The 19,966-nt window shown below is 39.5% G+C and overlaps 1 protein-coding gene across 28 annotated transcripts in view; it reads left to right on the top strand.

The window, feature by feature from the left end:
• Window positions 1–19,966, top strand: part of LOC124956596 (CUGBP Elav-like family member 1) — a 222,556-nt gene that overhangs the window by 181,527 nt on the left and 21,063 nt on the right. Inside the window, exon 1 of one of the 28 annotated variants that reach the window (XM_047512623.1) lies at window positions 4,390–6,148. The exons of the other annotated variants lie outside the window; for them this stretch is intronic. Within the exon in view, the coding sequence (XP_047368579.1) occupies window positions 6,025–6,148 (124 nt within the window). The 5' untranslated portion in view covers window positions 4,390–6,024. Of the gene's footprint in view, window positions 1–4,389; window positions 6,149–19,966 lie in introns of those variants that run through there. 28 annotated transcript variants of the gene reach the window in all.

Raw genomic sequence — 19,966 nt, 5'->3', positions numbered from 1 at the left:
GCTATTCGTTCCACACGTATAAATACGGATCCTAGCGTTGCGTGTATGTTATAGAAAGAAAAAATAAAGAGAGACAGGAGGGACGGGGAGAGAGAGGAGGGACGGGGAGGGGAGGGGGAGGGGGAAGAGGGGGAAACACCGAAGTTGTATATGCACTAGAAAAAGTTTTTAGAAAGACCAGAGAAATAAGGAGAAGCGAAGGTACGGTTGGCTGGATTTTAGTGGAATGCTCATAACGTAGTTGCCACTTTAACGCCCTATGAGATCGTTCTTCTCGTGAAAGTTATTTCTCTTTCTCTTTCTCTTTCTCCCTTTCTTCTTACGACCGATCCTCTCGTTGAGCAATACCGAAAAAAAAATTCCTTAAAGTCATAACTTTCTTTATCGGATGCAATAAATCTGACCGATACTATCTTCCGATAGTATAATTTTACTTTCGTTGTCTCAATCCCAACGACGGCGAATCATCGATTGAATCGGGAAATATCAAAATTCATGAAGTTTTTACAAACATTCTCTGTTATAGAAACGTGTTCATTGATATTAAAAAAAATTAAACGATCGTCCGGCCATTTCTGTTCGAGCATTTGCTTTTTTTTCCTTCTTCGTCAACACCATCTCTCTTAGTCGACGATCGTACTTGATTTTTTGAATCGATCCGGGGGAACTTGGATCGCGTAAAATATTACGCGAACGCAACACGAACAAGTAACTCAATTACGCCAGGAATCGGTTTCACGAGCGTTGGTTGAAACTGAAACCGAGTTTAACCACGGAATTGATCGATCAAGGACCAAGTTCGGAGTTAAATCAAATTTAATTGTCCTCCGTTAAATCGACGTTATCACGAGTATTTCGGTTCCTTCCACTTTGTCTCGTTGTTCCTATAAATTCATCTTAATCAATAGATATTTTATGTGAACTAAAGAAATAAATAAAATAGGATAGGATACGTGACGTTGTTTATATCGTAATTTCGCTCTTTATAAAAGACGAAGGAAAAGAGATAAAAAAAAAAAAGAAAAAAAAGAAAATAAAAAAACGAAAGAAAGACATAAGTAATGCATCGAATTTAGCGTGCAAATCGAATCTGTAGCAAATATACGATGAAAAAAGATAAGGAGATGTGTACGACGTACTTACATACATTCGTGTCGCCCATCGTCCCTTCCACCTCTCTACTGCCGCCCTCTCTTCTCCCTTGGATAATGTGACGAACCGACAATGCCCGTATATACGGGTACATATAAATAATGCATTCTCGGCAACGTTCGACGGAGCAGAAATATACAGCGAAACGTCGATGGTAACGATGACCTCGTGGCCTCTGCGCATCGATTACCTCTCTGTTCTCTCTCTCTCTCTCTCTCTCTCTTTCTCGTACAGAGATCTCTTCCATTATTAGCCGCCCAAATGTGACCTCTTCGCGCATGAAAGTCAGATGAAGAAGAGTCACCGTACACTATGAGAATCATCGGAAAGCGATAAATGATATGGAAAGTTAAAAGTAAAGGAACCGTAAAAGGAAATGCGTTCGAATTGAATCAATTTCGAGGTCATTGCATCAAAGGAAATGAATTTTTTACAGGACGTCGATCGATAACACCGATAATGAAACAACGAAAAGTATGGAAAATTCATTACGAAAGCTGACGAGGCTACGAGAAAAAGAAGAACAAAAAGAAGAAGAAGGAACGAAGAACAAACGAAGATAATGTTAAGATCTCGACGCTCGATTTATAGATGTTTTTCGCATAAAACTGAAGAGCCAGCAGTTTCGTGCGATCTCGGCGCCTGTCCGATCGTCTGCTCGGACGTTGTTGTTGTTTAACAATTTGGATTTCCCGCACATCGTCGGTAGATAATCGAATTATAAGGGGTCTCGTAATCGTGACGCATATTTGGCACGTCGGCTCCAACCGGCCTCTGAAATTTGCATTGCGTCAGAGAGGAAGAGATAGAGAAAAAGAGATAAATAGAAAGAGAAAGAGAGAGAGAGAGAGAGAGAGAGATTTGCGCGTGAGCCTACTCTTAAATAATTCAACGTTCGACGATGAACGAAGCCATCTCTTATACGATCGTTCCGTTTCTCAAGCGTATCCTCGTCGACGTCTCAAATACAAAAGGGGGAAAATAAAAAAAAAAAAGAAAAAAAAAAAGAAAAAAAAAGAAATAAACGCAAATTCAATTTGCAGTTTATGATCTTATCAAGAATGTCTGGCCTTCCGTAATGCTCGTTAGGGATCATAAATTTATCGTTTTCTAGATACGTAGTATTTTCTGGATTTGTAGGAAATACACGTCGTCCAATGAAAATAGAAATATTCGACAAATTACAAGCAACACCTACGAAATACGTCTCGTTCGCTTCTCTTCACTCTTCGCATCAACGAGATAATGAAAAGCATCGATGAGTCACGCAGACTCGAGTCTGCGCGAATCGTTGGCAAGCGTTCTTCCTCGTAAACAAGCAGAGTTAAATTACGTACGCTCGAATATCTATCTATTACGTTTGAACTGGCACGGTTCTTGGCGCATATACAGTACGTACGTGTCGAATAATTCCGATGCTTTATTAAAGGCTTAGCGTCATCTTTTTGGTAGCTCAATCCGACATAAATTGTCTCTGCTCTCGTAAACGATTCGTAATTATCAACGGACGATCTATAATTGTAACTCATTTCTAATAAAACAAAAAAAAAATGTAGAATACGTAGATTAGAATGCGTTGATTGTATAACAATAACGAAATACTCTCTACAAATTCGTTGATTGTAAAGAATTCGCATTGACGAAAATCGTCCCAGTATTTAATTTAATGAATCCATTTAATTCGTTTCCCTCGTCTTTCGATAGTCCTTTCTCTCGTTCTTTAGTTTCTCAGATTTATGAGGAAAAGCAAAGTCCTTTGTTACAATAAAGAAGACGACATTCATTCACCAAGAACGAACTCGGATAATACTGGAAAATGCTTTCGTGAATCATAATACCGTACCGATCTACTCGCAATTTTTTCTAGTTTTCCTACGTAATTTAACGATAAATTATAATATTATAATATTTCGAGGAAATTGGGAAGACCTTTGGTAAGAAGTACAATATTTTGATAATGTTCATTAATAAGACACGATAAATCGATGAACGAGTAATTAATGTATAAAAAGTTGAGATAAAGAACGATACAAAGTTTATTGTAAAGATCGAATCCGGAGCACAAACAAAAGAAAGAAAGAAAGAAATGTATTACATGGCGATTCATCGTTCGAGGAATAAAGCGAACCGTCTAAGAAAAAAATTACACAAATTTATCTTTTGAAAGGAATTTAATCTATTTCCTTCGTCGGACTTCCTCTTAGGATTTACGTGCTATCTCGTACGTTCGATTACATATTCCTGAAACGAAGAGAAAGACATTGTTTTTTTTTTTTTTTTTTTTTCTTCTCTTTTTTCTTTTTTTTTTTTTTTTTTTTTTTTTTTTTTTGAAACTATCATTCTCGAATGTTAGCTCCGCGCGAATCACGTGTTGCGAGATCAGCTGTTCGCGAGAGCGTGTGCGTGACAGTATCGAGGCCACGCTACCATTCCTGCATTGTATATATGTGAGAGAGTAACTAGAAGAGAGAGAAAAGACAATTTTGTTGGTATGGCAGGAAGATAGAAGGAAATCGAGAGAAGGAGAAAGAGAAAGAGAAAAAAAAAATTATGGGGAAGGGAAAAAAAAGAGAAAACATAGTTACGTAGTTACATACACACGAGAGAAATTCGAGTTTGAGATTCGACCGATAATATATCGTTTTGTTAAATATCTTTCTTTTTCCTTCTTCTTTTTCCTTTTTTTCTTCCCTCACAATCAAGGACACTTGAGGAGTAATATATATGTAAAAAGGAATAGATTTATTTCATTCCAAGTCCAATTAACTTTTGGAACAAATTTCAGTACACTTTCGCGTAATCGTATAAAGGTAAAACTAAAAGTAAGAAATAAAGATAAAAGTGGTCTCTTTGAAGTTCCAACGGAAAGCAATGTGTATGTGTTAAGAGAGAAAGAGAGAGGGAGAAAAAAAGAAAGAGAGAGAGAGAGAGAGAGAGAGAGAGAGAGGTTACTCGAGGGAATGGCGCGAGCGAGCATGAGCGAAAACAGAAAGGTAGGGGACTTAGTATGTGATGTGTGCGGTGTGATGCGATGCGGTGCGGTGCGGTGCGGTGCGGTGCGGTGCGGTGCGGTACGACGCGGCACGGTCCGGTGCGGTGCGGCGCGTCGCGGCCAACACGGAGAAGCACGAAGCGCGCCGATGAGGAAAGCCGAGTCGCGTCGCGCCGGTTCTCTCACTTGTTGAGCGTCGGCCGAGGAACGCGTCCTCTCTCTCGTCCATATCTCTACGACGTCGCAACGACGAAGAGGAAAAGAAGAAGAAGGAGGTGGTGGTGGAGGAGGAGGAGGAGGAAAAAAAAGAGGAAGGAAAAGAGAGAGAGAGAGAGAGAGAGAGGAGTAAAGGTGGAGAAAGAAGAAGTGGAAATAGACGGGAAGGAGAAAAAGACGAAAGGAGGTGAAAACGAAATAACTCACCGGTGTGTTTCGTATACGATCGCAATCGCGCACGCGCCGAACGTGACATCTCGCGCAAAACTACGCGGGCTCCTTCGAAAGAGATTATAACAAAATATAATCCCTGTTATTCGAATCGACATGTTAAAAAGTGTTTCACGTGTAAAACCGCGCATCAATTTGTTTCTAATGTACACATGCGCGAGTCATTATCTCGGTAATCGCCAGTCATTATTTTATTAATGAGTCCGTGCTCGTTCTCGAAAGTTCTAAGAAGAAATGAACAGTTTATAGCGGATTTTCTCGTGTATTCTATTTTCGAGTTGCTCGCGAATGTTTCTATCTTCCGCGCTACATCTCGAGAGGAACGAAAAAGGAGAAGGAAAAAATAAGAAGCAGAAACGTCGGTAAAACGCAATAATATAAAAGGAGGAGGAGGAGGTGGTGGTGGCCGAAGAGAAGAAATCGATATTCGACGGATGGCTCGGAGAACGGCAGAGGGAGTTTTTCTGTCATCCTTGCAAACGACCGTAGAAGAGAACGTAACGCGCGCTTTACAACTAACCCGACGCTCGTTACTATCACGAGCTAAGGAAGAGAAACTGAGAAGAAAGAAGAAGAGGAAAATCGCGCGCGCGAGTAACAAAAGAGAAATAGAAACGCATCGTTTATCGTCCGTCGAGCGTATGTCATTAACGTCGTCATCGTAGTCGTCGTCGTCGTCGTCGTCGTCGTCGTCGTCGTCGTCGTAGTCATAGTGGCACGACGTTGCATAACTAGCGCGAACTCGGTGAGACTAGTGCGATTACGTAAGACGATATCCTCGTTTACCAGAAGCTACTCGGTGTTCCCTAGACAGGACACTACGTGAACGATACTACGTGAAGAATATAAATATCATACATGTGTGTGTGTATATAGAGATAGAAAGAGGGAGTGAGAGGCAATAAAGGAGAGAGAAGGGCACGTGCACCACCGACAACTACAGCAGTCGCGTGGCTGTCGTCCTGTCGTCGAGAAGACGCATGCTCAAATAATCGATCCTATACAACGGCTCGTTCGACCCGGCCCAGAATTTCTACGATTGCCATGAGGGCAGCCTTTCACTTCGTCGTCCTAAGAAACCGGAAACCGATTATGAATTGAGCTTTACGCGTATACATGTGCCGTATTACGTCGCATTGCTCTACGAGCCTGTTTATAAATATATATTTATATGTGTCGCCGCCTCTGCCTGTGCGTATATGTTTACGCGCGCGTGTGCGCGCGTGTGTGGGTGTCAGTGATATATAGATATGTGTAAACATTGTGGTTTCGCTCTATGAAAATTTATGAATTACGCAAGTGTAATACCTTCCTCTCGTTGTCCTCGACAACATTCACGTTCTTCTTGTTAAATATTTAAAGGAGTTCGTATTTTGCGCGCGTGAACCAAATAGAAGCTCCTGCGCAAACTGCACGCGCCGGAAACATCGACGATGGCGATGAAGAGTCGGAAACAGTACTCTAACGGGCCTACCTTGGGCTCTAAGAGCCACTACCCTGCCATCAGTCAAGCCTACTGGGCACCACAACCGCAGACCGTACCTTATTCCGTTCCAGGTATCTCATGAATAACGAGACCGATATTTTATTATTTATATTATATATATATATATATATAAACGCCTTTCTTTCTCGCTAAAGAGAGAATAGAAAAAATTCGATCTTTCTCGCCAAGAAAAAAAGAAAAGAAATGGAAAGAATATTCATATCCTGTTTCCCAAGAAAACTAATACAAAACCTTATTACTTATTTTTGTCTGGTGAGGCAACAAAAATCATTCGTTTAAAAGGTAAAAATTCGTAGGACCGACAAACCGGTTCGTGGAATTTACAAACATTTCTTTTCTCGTTTGTCCATTCTCTCTTATTACTTCATTCATTTGCCAACGCGATGGAACGACGCAAAATATAAACATGCATTTTCATAAGCAATGCTCAAAGGCTTACTCGAATATTTACTACTGGCATTTTCTTTTTCTATTGGGATATAAATAAAAATCATTTTTGTACGCATCTCCCATGGTCGACCGTCTTCTCGCTTCGACGAGATCTCCTTTCATCTTTCATCGTCGATGGAAAATCGATTCATTGGACGAAATAGAGAGAGAGAGAGAGAGAGAGAGAGAGAGAGAGAGAGAGAGAGAGAGAAAGAAAGAGAGACAGCGTGGTAGCAAGGTGACTCCAACTTGTCGAAGTCCTCTGACGTTATGAATAGTCAGAACGGTTCGCGAAACGTCGAAGAGAATGAATAAGTACGTCGTACCTGCATAAATATACATGACGGCACTGCTTATACTGTCTGAGCCATCACTATTAATAAAATAAAGGTATCTCTATCTGTCCATCTCTCTCTCTCTCTCTCTCTCTCTCTCTCTCTCTCTCTCACACAATATTCGACACGTGGACACGCAAGTTCACTAACAGTCAATATTCCTGACTCTCCTTCGAAATTACTCGGCTCGTTACAAGCTTCATCTTCACGTCCGTCTAAGGTCTCTTTGTAACCTGCGAATAATTTGTAGCCAGCGAAATTAGAGGATCCGGACAAATTGAATGCCATCTATCACGTACAAAATATTTCAAAGTTGTTCGTTCATCGATTTTCTATTTAAAAATACTTCGTTCAGAAAATATGCATTTTCTTAACGAAGGACGTTCGTTTGCGCACGTACCAGTTCTTTAATTTACTATATAATTAACAGTTCTCCAAGTCTCTTGAACGCAGGTGGGCGTTAGTTGAACTCTATGCTCGCTTGATGATAGACTTATATGTATATAAAAAAAAAAAAAAAAAAAAAAAAAAAAGAAAGAAAGAAAAAAAAAAAAAAACAAAGGAAAAGATAAGCTTTTTACGAGACATGTAAGATTATTCGCGACTTACATATTCAACGATGAGAAAATATGTTTAGAAATTATATATGTATGTACACGAATACCAATCACATATACATATGTATGCACGCGAAACGTTCGTGACATTCGATCGACGATCGATCGTTAACTGCTGTGTACGTAGAATGGATACACAACGAATTCGCAAATAACAAGCACTTAAAGAACAACCTTACAAAATCCTCGTAGACAGTTGAAAGGCCGTTCGTGTGATTTTTATAAAGTATCATTTAAATTTATTACGAATGAATTAACAATGGCCTTTATGCCATCGTCATTGTATTGTCCTCACATACAGACGAACTAAATTACAAACTAAACGCATCCTTGAGTATTTACATCGTTCTCGTAACGCAACGCGATCTCTCTCATATTTGTCTCATTGTGGGTTAATGGAACAGAAGAAACACACAAATACCTATGTGTGTCGATGACTGCTCAATTTGTGGTACCCGTGATACACTAGTATGGACATACGCTTTCCACCATACGCAAATAAATCTACAATTAATTACGCGTACGGATAAATATCATTTACACTGTGTGTGGAATCCGTGATTCCGCGTGGGTCGATATCCAGTGCGTGTCATATGATAACGGCCATTCTATAACGTGATACGACGTTTCACGCGCAAATAGAATAATTGAGATCGAACGTGCGTTCGTTGTAGCATGTCGAAGGTGACGTATCGATTGACGTCCTAAATTAAAGCTCGTAATCAAACTTTCCTGAGTCGTACTAATCGAAAAACGAACAAATGAACTTTGCTTTTATCCCGAAGATGTTATATCTCACGTTTAAAATCACATAAATAATTTCACGCTTTTCCCACAATGTAAAAAGAAAAAACGATAATTATAATCGTATCATTGAATTTTCTCTTCTATTTTTCGATTCGCCTATATCTACAAATACAAATATCAAATTAACGATTAAATAAGATCCGTATATATTTAATTATTCATCAAATTCTCGGCAGCCACGATGATTAATGTCGAATCCAGTAGTTACTTATCAAACTGTTCTATAATCAGAACTACCGCAATATTGGAAACTTGGAATATATGTATCTAAAACTCGAGAATCGTGAGATGTATCGCGCGCTTCGTTGCTTTACAGTTCTATCTATTACTAACCCACATACAGACATATTGCATTCAGACCATATAATTTATTCCTTTTTCCTTTATTACCTTCTTGCGTCTGGAAACTTTGCCGTAACGTCGCAACAAAGTCTCTCGTCTTGTGGTCATGTCGAGAGTGAAACGGAAATGCGAAAGATCGCTAACGCGAGATTGTTATTAGAATAGCTCGTGCAAGGAAGAAAAATAAAAGAGGAAGTAGAAGAATAAGAAGAAGAAAAAATGCCAGACAAAAGAAGAAAAAAAAGAGAGAAAAATTATTTCTGCGGTGTCATCGTAAAACATAGAGAGGTATTCATACGAATGTGGACTACTTCTAAAGTGGTTGCAAGGACGCGGAAAGGAAAGAGGGGAATAGCATCGGAGAAGCAACGAAAAAGTGGAACGCAAAGCAAAGGACATGAGGTACCGTAACGACGCTAATGAGTAGGCTACTAAAGTTCTACTCTGTTTTTCGTCCGAGCTCCACGAGTGTACTTTCATGTTCGTACCTGTGTGCGTTTGTATGTGGGTATGCGTTTTGCAAATACAGGTTAGATCAACACTAACTCTCTGTAACCGTGGAGTGTAGAAGAAGAAGAAGAGAAAAAAACCTGCCTCCGAGTGAACGTTACTCGACAAGGTTGACTCTAATACGTGTATTATGGCGACAATCGTTCCTTCATTCGACTTCATTCGATCGTTTCTATTTATCATCGGTCATAATAGATAAGAAGAAATAATTAAAAAGATATAGAGAAAAACCGATATTAATGATAATTATCTCGAAACGAAGCTGTACGTTTTTTGTCACAACCGAACGTGTTAAAGAAAAAAGGAAAAAAAAAAAAAAAAACGCGCTGCATATAATCAGCAACAACCATTGTCATTTACGTAATCCATTAACGCATATCACCTGACCACCTTGACCACGTATTCGGACTTTGTACCAGTTGTATATGGTAAATTACCTAAGGTGGATAAGAAGATTCCATTGTTCCCCTTATCTAGCACGGTTAAAGACGAAGATCGCGATAACTCAACGATTTTGTCCAAGTTTCTGTCGTTTTCTGACAAAGAGAAAAGCACGATTCCCCTATCGTTATAATAGGATCATTAAATCGGCACGATTACTATAATATGATTTTGCGTATTTACACGTAATAAGAAGGACTCTACGTAATTATTATTTCCTTTCTATACATTTTCTCAAAGTCATCCTTCGATATTATTACGGACCTGTTAAGATGATATCTCTTATCGGAAAATATTTGCGAAATTTTATCCGGACTACCTTGGTATCCTTTTCCTACGACACCATCTTTCTCTTATCCTCGTCGTCGAGTCTCTAACTCCTCCTCCGTTAACAACTCGAAGGCTCGTTACGTAATATCCCGCGTGCTTACCTATAAGGAAGTCAAGGATGTTGGAAAGTGTGTTCATTATGCGTTCCTCCCCTCGACATTCTTCTCCGTTGTTATTGTCCGTCGCTTTTTTTCCTTCTATTAAAACGATCTATCCTTGCATTTTTGTAAAGTAAAACGACGACCCCATACGACCATAACTTTCTGGTGAAAAGATTTTCACCAAGAAAATTTAATCTATTCAACGACTTCCATTAAGTTTATTCTCTAAATTGCGTAATTAACGTCCCATCGTCTAAGATATTTCTTCGGTGATTGCGCGAACACGGACCAACCAATTCCGAAAGACAATTAGCAAACCAGTAAAGCGCTTATGTAATCGGAGTTACTGAAATGCAGTTTGAGTTTCCTCGTAGATCTACGTCTATGTTTTCCGCATGAAACAAACCTCACGATCCTCCCCTCGTTCGAGTCCACGGCCGAGGTATCCTCTAAGGTGTACCTTAACATCATCGATTCAAACGCAATATTCTCCTCGTTCGATCTCGTGCGAACGGTCCGGATAATTTATTCGTATTCCTTTTCCTTCTTTTTTTCTTTTTCTTTTTTTACTTTCTCGAGCGGCCTCTTTCCTCTTGCCGCCGCCGAAAGATCGAACGAATATCGTGCGAAAAGACGAGCTACTTCCAAAGGATACGTTTCTCCTCGACGAGAAAATAAAAAAGAAAAAAAAAAAGGAATCATAAATTTGAATACATTAGCTAGTTTCGGCTTGCATAACGGCATAAATACGAACGTGTATATATATATATATATATATATATATGTATATGTATATATATACGTTCGTTGTTCATTCTTTTGCAATCGTCCGAAATAAGTACATGTAAAAGGAACGAATAAACAATACGTCTGTTTGAATTTATAAAAAATTTGCACGTCTCTCGGTTCGGTCGCTCTTCGAATCGATTTTCATTAGTCTCTTCGTTAGTATTCGTTCGAGGACCTACCCCCAAAAAAAGAATATAAAGACTTTCAGCGAGGAAAAGATTCAAAATGCCATTGAGTTTCTTATAAAATTGCAACGAACGAATTGCAATGCAATGGGGGATGCATATTTTCCAACTATTTGAATAATTAAATTTCACCGTGAGCACCGTACCACCATAGTTGTACTATGAGTGGAGTCATTATTTTTGGCCCAGCACCGTTACCATTCTCCTTAATTCGTAGTCGTAATGGGTAACGCAGGTAACTTCGCTAGGTATTCCTTGTCACGAAACCGTGTATTTTCCCTTGCAGAAAATGTTACTTTAAACTATCGCGAGAAAGTTTGAATTTCTCGAGCGACGAACGGCAGCCAACGAACGCGGTAGTGTGTCAGTGGACCTGCCGTGAAACCAGTTTTGAAGCCGGTATTTAATATCAGTGGACCCTATCCACTCGTACATTGCCCTTCTTTCACAATTTTCGGTTCTTCGACGATAAATGAAACGGATCTTTCTCCTTGTTCGTCCGCAAAAAAGATTTCATAAAAATAATAGCTATTTTAAATGCATACTATCATCGAATCTTTGATAACTTTATCATTCTTTAGCGATAGAGCGCATGATAATAATTCGTTTTAATAAATTTATTATCGATGCGACCTAATTTATCCGTATTTCAAATATTAAATCAAATTCATTAGTAGATATACACGTGTAATATCAAATTCAACTCCAGATAGAACCCCAAAGGGCTAATTAATGAACCCTTGTCTCAAAGGAGTAAGTACGTACACACAAACGAATCGAGTGGGTGCGCTTGGAGTAGAAACTAGTTAGCAGTAGGTATTAACCGCATCCAGCTTACGTCATAAAGCTTACCACCGTCCTAAGGCGGACAGAGCGTCGTTGTCCGATTAACGTCACGAATCCCATAACGAATGCAACTTTGAGGAAAAATAGAAGACGATTCGTATCATGAATTAAGAACATATGGTGGAAGAGAGAAGGAAGGAATTTAGTGCCAAGGACCGAGGTCAATGTTAAAACTGCACTCGGTACGGCCGACTTTGCGGTTCCGCTTTTACGTAGGTAATGTGCGAAATGAATTGGCATGGCAGGGAGGAGACGGCTCTTGCTTCTTGATTTGCATGTGACCCTGTCCCAGCTGATCGCGTCTGGTCGTTGGCCTCGTGTCGTTGTCTCTTTCTTCTTTCCTTCTCTCTCTCTCTCTCTCTCTCTCTCTCTCTCTCTCTCTCTTTTTCTTCTCTTTCCTCTCACTCTCTGTTGTCGCACTATCTCTTTTTCTCTCTCTCTCTCTCTCTCTCTCTCCTTTCTCTATCTCTCTCTCTCCCTCTCTCTTTCATCTATCCATCTATCTCTCTCATCCGCGCAAGCGACGACGTTTTACGCAAACGTAATTTTCGCCCACAGCATCATCGCATAGCTCTGGCTTGTATTGTACGATGCCAGCAACTGCAGCACCTCGCGTTGAGCCACGATAAAACAATGAAACGGCGAAACTCACGATTTCACGCCTCTCTGGAAACTATCCTGACAAAAGAATATGCACGACCGTTTGTACGTTCTTCGATATATCTACCTACGTACGTGCGTGCGTACCTGCATGCATGCATTCATATACAGATAAATACATATATATATATATATATATATATATATATATATGTATATGTATATGCATATATGTGTATATATATATATATATATTATTATTTTTCCTTTCTTTTATCGCGTATAGAAAACAAAGGGCGAGAGGAAGCTATACCAAATAACTGTCTCCGCGTGGCGTGAATGGTCGCAAACAGCAAGCGTATAGAAGACGAATGGCCAGTCGATTTGCCAGTTAGTAAGCTATAACGTTGAACCAGTTACCACAGACATTTGGCAGATATCTGCTATAGTGTTTTCCTCGAAAATGTAGAACGACATCGTTCTATATCAAAGACAAAAAAAGGCCAAATGAATTTCCTCTTTGTTACGAGTATAATAATGCGAGGAACTGAGGATAGCTCGATTTGAAACACGATTGATCGATCAACCATTGGGGAATTATTCGCTGAATCGAAAAAACTTTAATCGTACCGAGAGAAAAAATATATCCATGGAATGTTGAGAAACGAGTTGAGAGCGAGACCTTGGATGCTAATTTCATACGTGCTAATAATAATAAAGAATAGAATCTGTGAATCCGTGCGATAACATAGGGCACGTTCTCTAATAAACCTGAATCTTTTTCTAGCGTAATTCTCGTGAATGATGCTGACGGTAAGAATCATAATGGACTTTGCGGGTTCATACTAATCACGGTTTAATCGTTTTCTCACCTCGATACTCGAAGCGTTATCATCTGACACATATATTCATAGTTACGTGCCGCTTCTCTTCTCTGCTAATTTGCGCCTACGTTATGAGGAACCATGCGTGCGTGTATATATATGTACATGTGTGTTTAAACGTGCGCACCTTCACGCGAGAGCCTGTACGTTCTGCTTTCTCCCCCATGTCATTTTCTCTGCGTAACAATGCTTCTAAAAATATAGGCTATTTTTCACGCTCCACGAATTTCTTCCTATATTGTATGTACTAAAATAAAACGGTTAAAATATCAGAGTCATAAAGCTGCCACAAAGTTAACGATTTCTTATTTCCTTTTCGCTTGACAACTCTATTCACTCTGATACGGGCCGCTAAAAATACGAACTCTTTAGTTAACTGATAATTATCTTTCACATCGAACGTTCCACGAAACATTATTCTATCCGCTCTTTAATACCTCTTTATCCATGGTTAATTATCGTCCTATGTATTTTTGACGTTACATTCAAAGTGTTGCACATCGCACATTTCTTTTATTTCCCCTTTGTTTTCTTTCTCATGGAACAAAAAAGAAAGAAAGAAAAAAAAAAAAAAAAAAAAAGAAACAACATAGATTATAAACGGATTATGATCTCTTTTTATCTTGACAAAACGTTGTAAAAACAATCTCATTTATTAACTCATACTATTGAACTAGATAATTTCTCTTGTCGGTCGTTTTTCTGTCAATTCCTTTTATTTCTTCCATCATTATTAGTATTTCATCAATGAAGGTCGTTATTATGAGAGACAAAGAGAGAGTGAGAGAGAGAGAGAGAGAGAGAGAGAGAGAGAGAGAGAGAGAGAGAGAGGAAGAAAGGAAGAGAGATAAAGAGGAAGAGAAGGAGGAGGAGGGAGATAGAAATAGGAGTGAATGAAGTCGTGCTTCAACTCGACCGTGACGAGTTCACTTTTGCTCGACCTTCCTCGATGGTTCTCTATCTCTCTCTCTCTCTCTCTCTCTCTTCCACTGCGCCCAACAACACCCATTTGCACTTTAGCACGAACGTTGTATAATATAATAAATGCAAGAGGCATGAAACAGCCTAACGATAATGGCGAATTTGTGCTTTAGATACGTGACGTGTATTACGTATGCCTTCGATTCGAAATACATTCCAATGTTTCACGCCTAATCTTAGCTTCTTTCTTTTACTTTTTCTTCTTTTTTTTTTCTTTCATCCTAACAATCCTTATTTTCTCATCGTTAATTGAAAGAATTTTAGCGATCTTCGATGTAATAATGTAACGATGACGACAGAGAAAATGATTACGTCTCGTCCAGATATAGGATTGTTTGCGTGCATATGTGTCATGACTCTCGGGGCCATTTAATCGACCCATTTAACAAATGCTAGACATTTCGAACATTCAACTCAGCCAGACCCGACTTCACGGCCATGGTCAAGCGAATATACCTTGAATTTGTGGGATCTGCACTCTGTACTCTATCCCCCCCCCCCCTCTCTCTCTCTCTCTCGTACGATATAACTATGTCGGACGCGACGTCGACGTTGGTTACGTCCGAAGCGAAACGCGAACACGACGGGAACGATTTTCAGAAAGCTCATGGACGACGGATCGAGATTCATACATCACGCTTCCTCGAGCACACAAAAAATTCATATCACTCTCGAAATTTCAATTTGCTCGGCCTCGAACGTCTTGCTGTTTCTTTGATTACTATGGAAGATAAATGGCAAAGAGAGAAAAATTTCACATCTTTTTTTTTCTCCTTCCTTATATTTATTCAATGTTTTACCTTCACCTTCGATCTTCTTCCTTGTGAAGAGCAAAAAGAATGAGACAAAAAATAAAAAGAGAGAAAAAAGAGAGGGAAAAAAAAAAAGACAAAAAGAGAAATAAAAAAGAAAACTACAGGCATCAATTTCATAATACGAAGCCGACGAGATCGGACGTTTCAAGATGTCCTTTTTTTCTACTCTCTGAACAGGTAGACACAGGTATACATTTCATAGCCGGTAATAGCTGCATCGTCCCTTTCGACATAACTTTGTGTAGCAGGTTATCCTTGAACGTTGCTGGTGCCACACCGAGACGCTTGTTTTCATCGAGCGATGCAATGCCCCGCGAAATGGTTACGCAATATTGCCACGCCACGCGAACGTAAATACGATCTGACAGAAGGCCGGCACACGAGCTGTGGGATATGCTCGTGATATATATATATATATATATGTGTGTGTGTCTATTTATATATATGTGTGTGTATGTATACGGACAAATTGATTCTCTGAAGAGTGAAATTATTCCACCTAGGCTCTCTCCTATCTACCTCTATCTTTCTCTATATCTTTCTTTGCTTTTTATGGACTCTAACATTCCTTCATAACTTTGAAACAACTAGAAAAGTTTGTGAAGACACGACAAAGAATAATATGGTATATATGTGTCACGAAAGAAAGTTTCGTAAGAATCGGCGAATAGAAGCGATTGGGAGCTGCTAGTAACACGGGAACAGAATTTCAAACGGACAAATCGGATAGCCCAAGTGAAAGAGAGAGAGAGAGAGAGAGAGAGAGAGACTACAATAAAACCGAGTTCACGTTTCGTCGTTGCATCATGAGTGTCTTCTCTGCTTCGCCTTGACTCGGCTCGGCTCGGCTCGATTCGGCTCGCATTCGACTCGGTTTCTCTTTTTCTATGCCATGAAGAAAAACGAAGAACGCAGAAAGAAACGATTCTATAGGAAAGACGACGAATAGGCTCCTAGATGGCTGACCTTTTCACCCCTTTGCACTTCGCTACGTACGCTACGTCGTACGTACACGCAAGAACGTTCGAACCCACGTCGTAGCATTCGAAAAGACGAGTAAGGAATACGCGAGTCACCGTCTTTGCCTCGCGTCGACGACGTTTCGACCGTTTTACTTATCTCTACGGACTTAGAAAACGGTACTTTCCTACTTTTCTTCCCTCTCTCTTCCCTCACTGCCTTCTTTGTCGCAACCAATATCGAAAAGTATCCTTGGAATTTAAATGAATTCGTTAAAAGAAACGAAAGAGTATTTTTGACAGGTACTTCGAATATTATTTTTGATCCCTTAAATAGATCCTCGACATATATAAAGAACATATTCAATTTAGCTAAAACATTATCATCTTATTAGAATTTTCATTCAAAATCCGTCATTATAGATCTAATTAATTTCGAATAAACTTGTATATAATTATAGCAATAATAATTCCAAAGGGATAATAAACAAAAGGACAAGCTCGTCTTCTCTCTTGTTCTCTATGTCTCATCGTAAAGGAGCGTTTATAGCTACGTTATACGGAATAATTACAAAGTGTAACGCATCTAATGGCAGGTGGCTCTTGACCTAGTTAGACTCACTAGAGGAGAGAAGACGTTCTTCTGAGGTATTGAAGTTATATACTAACCATGTGATGGTGCAGTGGTCGCGCAACGACCAAGACGACCGTCAGGAGGACATTCATTTTGAGGGACAAGGGACGAACGAGAGTAGCATTTACAAGAGCTCTTTGACCCTTTCTACGTTAAAGGAAAGCTTTTCCATCGGGCATCAAGGAAATGGGGTTCATTCGAAGACATCGGAGTAAATTGGAACCGAGTCGAGAGATGGTCGAGGCCTTCTCTATCTATCTGTTTGTACATCGTCGAAGCATTCGTAGAAAACTCAGTGACCATCGGTTGTGCAAGACCCGTCTCACCCATACTCTTACACTAGCTTACTGACATAACCATGTTCGTGCTTTTCTTCGGTGTCGTTCGTTCATACATATATATATATATATATATATATATATATATATATATATATATATACGTACAAGTACATATGTGATACGTATGCGTACAACTTAACCAATACACACACATAAGGAACGAGCTACCTGTGGCAACCTACTTACCAACCCGCTAAGCTGCACCTATCTAAACTCGTCCCGCTAGCTTCAAAATGCAACGAACTTTCTTGTCTATGATATATAGATACCAAAGACGGTCCTTCCTTTTTTTTTTCTTTTCTTTTCTTTTTCTTCTTTCTTATTTTTTCTCTCTATAAATTTTATTTCCACGTTAGAGAGTTTCAACGGATGATCAAGACGATCGCATATAACGTTCACGCGAAAGTATTTATCCTTCAGAATTCCTACATCGGAAGATCGTATGCTAATTGAGAAAGAAGAAAAAGATCCAATAGGATATTATTATTCTATACGTTTTACCCTACTTCATATTACCTTCTTCTTGTTTTTTTTCTTTTTGCTTTTTCTTTTTTTTTTTTTTTTTTTTTAATTAAAACAATTCGCAGTACTGTAACATAATTCATAATGCCTTTTTTTGTTCTTATTTTATCGCCGTTAGCAAGAACGTGTAATAAAAACGAAGCGATAGCGCAGGGCTCGTGAATATTGTAAAGAAAAAATTGTTGATTAATTATGAAAAATATTTATAACCATAGAAGGTTTCCAACGAAGTTTTAATTCGCGTTTATATATAGATACTCGTATCTGGAATTCGAGTATCTATGTCGTACCGAATAAGCTTAGAATTCCGATGGTTGACATTAGCCGACGAAGCGTAATCCCGTTCGGATCGATAACGCACCGACATGGTGAACGCGTAAACACGCGATCGAGACGCGTATACAGCTTTGACCAGCACGAAACGACAGCCGCGTTTCGCTATCGAGCGAGGACGGACGGAACTCTCCTTGCGAAATACAATAGCTTTCGGTACTCCCATTCGTAATGCCGGAACACATCGGTGTTCCTCGCCTCCATTACATGGCAACGATTGTGGCTTCGAGAGAGCGTTGTGTAATTGCCAGATTATCGTAGCTCTCCTAAACGACGTAGTATGATTGTATATGTATCTATGTGCGTATGTGTATCTATGTGCACGCAGGCGCGTGCATACAAATCGTATATATCGTAGATCGCGCATGATTACTCGAATCCCTTCGCGTAATATCTCTAAGTAAAATGTTCATCGTTTTCTATCGTAGAAAGACCGTTTTTTACTCGAAGGAAAAACTCGCACTAATAATAACGTCCATCGAGTTTCAAGGTAATGACGTTTACATAGCTCGCCACGATCGTGACTCATGCTCGTCCAATCGTTCCATTCTTAATTTTCTTGAAGTCTCCATAACGCATTAACAGATAAGATAACGAGAAGATATCGAAACGAACAGTCGTCGTTCGTTCGCGTCGTTCGTCGAATAAAAATATGTGAATTTAAAAGAATAGTTACGTGGTAACGAATAACACCGTTTGGTCTTAGTTATTTTTTTTTTTTTTGCTCGCGCTGAACGAAAGGAAATATCGTCAAAGTTTCATCGTGCACGTTTAACAAAAGTTAATCATACAGGAAGAAGTGAAAATCTAAACGCACTTGCGCTTAGTTATCGGCGTTATCGTGAGATGAAGAACACCGCTTATCTAGCTTATGGAAATTACGTCAAGCCGCGAATACGTACGTACGAAATATTGAAATTTTAACTCATCTTTAAGGAATATACCGCCGAATAATACATACGTAAGCGGCGGCATACTTTGATAAAGCATCATTTTACATACGAAGTAAGTTACGAATGTGCAGCGACGACGACTTTACACAGCAGTTGTCTATCTGTCCGTGTATCTCTTTCTTTATTTCTCTCTCTCTCTCTCTCTCTCTCTCTCTCTCTCTCTCTCTCTCACTATCTATCTATTTATCTCTATCTCTATCTCTCTCTTTTCACAATCTTTCTCCCTCTCTCGCTCGCGATCTTGAAACTCCGCAAGAAGCATCATCCTTCGAGGAAACAGCGCGCGACTCCTCTTCTCTCGTTGGCTTCGAGAAGACGCATGAAATAGGACCGTCCGACGTGGCGATTAATCTCGCTACAAAATAGCAGACTTCTATCTACTCTTTGACGATGAAAGCTTTCTTTGTAAAAAAAAAAAAAATAAATAAAAAAAAAAAAAAAAAAAAAAAAAAAAAAAAAAAAAAAATAAAAGAAGAAGAAAAAATGCCCATAACAATAACAACGGCATGGAGCTTATCTCGTCAAGCAATAGGCACGAATGCAAATCATTGATGGGATTTCTCGTTGCAAAAAGGAAAATCGTCTTTGAAAAGGATGACGTACATACGTAGATACGTGTAGTTATATATCGTCGAAAGGGATTCGCTTCTTTGCCTCGAAGATACTACATCGTCGTCTTGGTCAGAATCTCCTTGAAAATAGCCTCGATTTGGCATGCAAGTAACGTTCCGGCGTTTCGTCTCGTGAGAATGGTGAAGGAAAAAAAAGGAGGACCTTGCTTGCAGGTAAAATAGAGAAAGAGAGAGAGAAAGGGAGGTGAAGGTAAAGGGAATTCCAAGAGGAAGAGACGCTCGTGCAGTCGATGCTGTAGCAGAACTCGCCTGGGAAGGCGTATAAAGCGGGAATGAGAAAGAGAAAAAAAAGAGGGGGAGAGAAGGAAAGACTATAGGGTGGTGCCTGTCGGTAAAGTCAGCCGGAAGGAACTCGAAGCACCGGATCCCATACAAATGTTCGATTAATGTAGCTCGCTTATGGGTCTTCGTACATCGACGAGTGGAGAGAATGAACGACGATATCCTCGACGGTACTTTCTCTTATGCGCCTTCTTGATCGT

Source organism: Vespa velutina, chromosome 22 (genome assembly GCF_912470025.1).
Source record: "Vespa velutina chromosome 22, iVesVel2.1, whole genome shotgun sequence".
Lineage (NCBI taxonomy): Eukaryota > Metazoa > Arthropoda > Insecta > Hymenoptera > Vespidae > Vespa > Vespa velutina.
The sequence above is the reverse complement of the archived record's forward strand: the minus strand, read 5'-3'. Positions and strand labels throughout refer to the sequence as shown.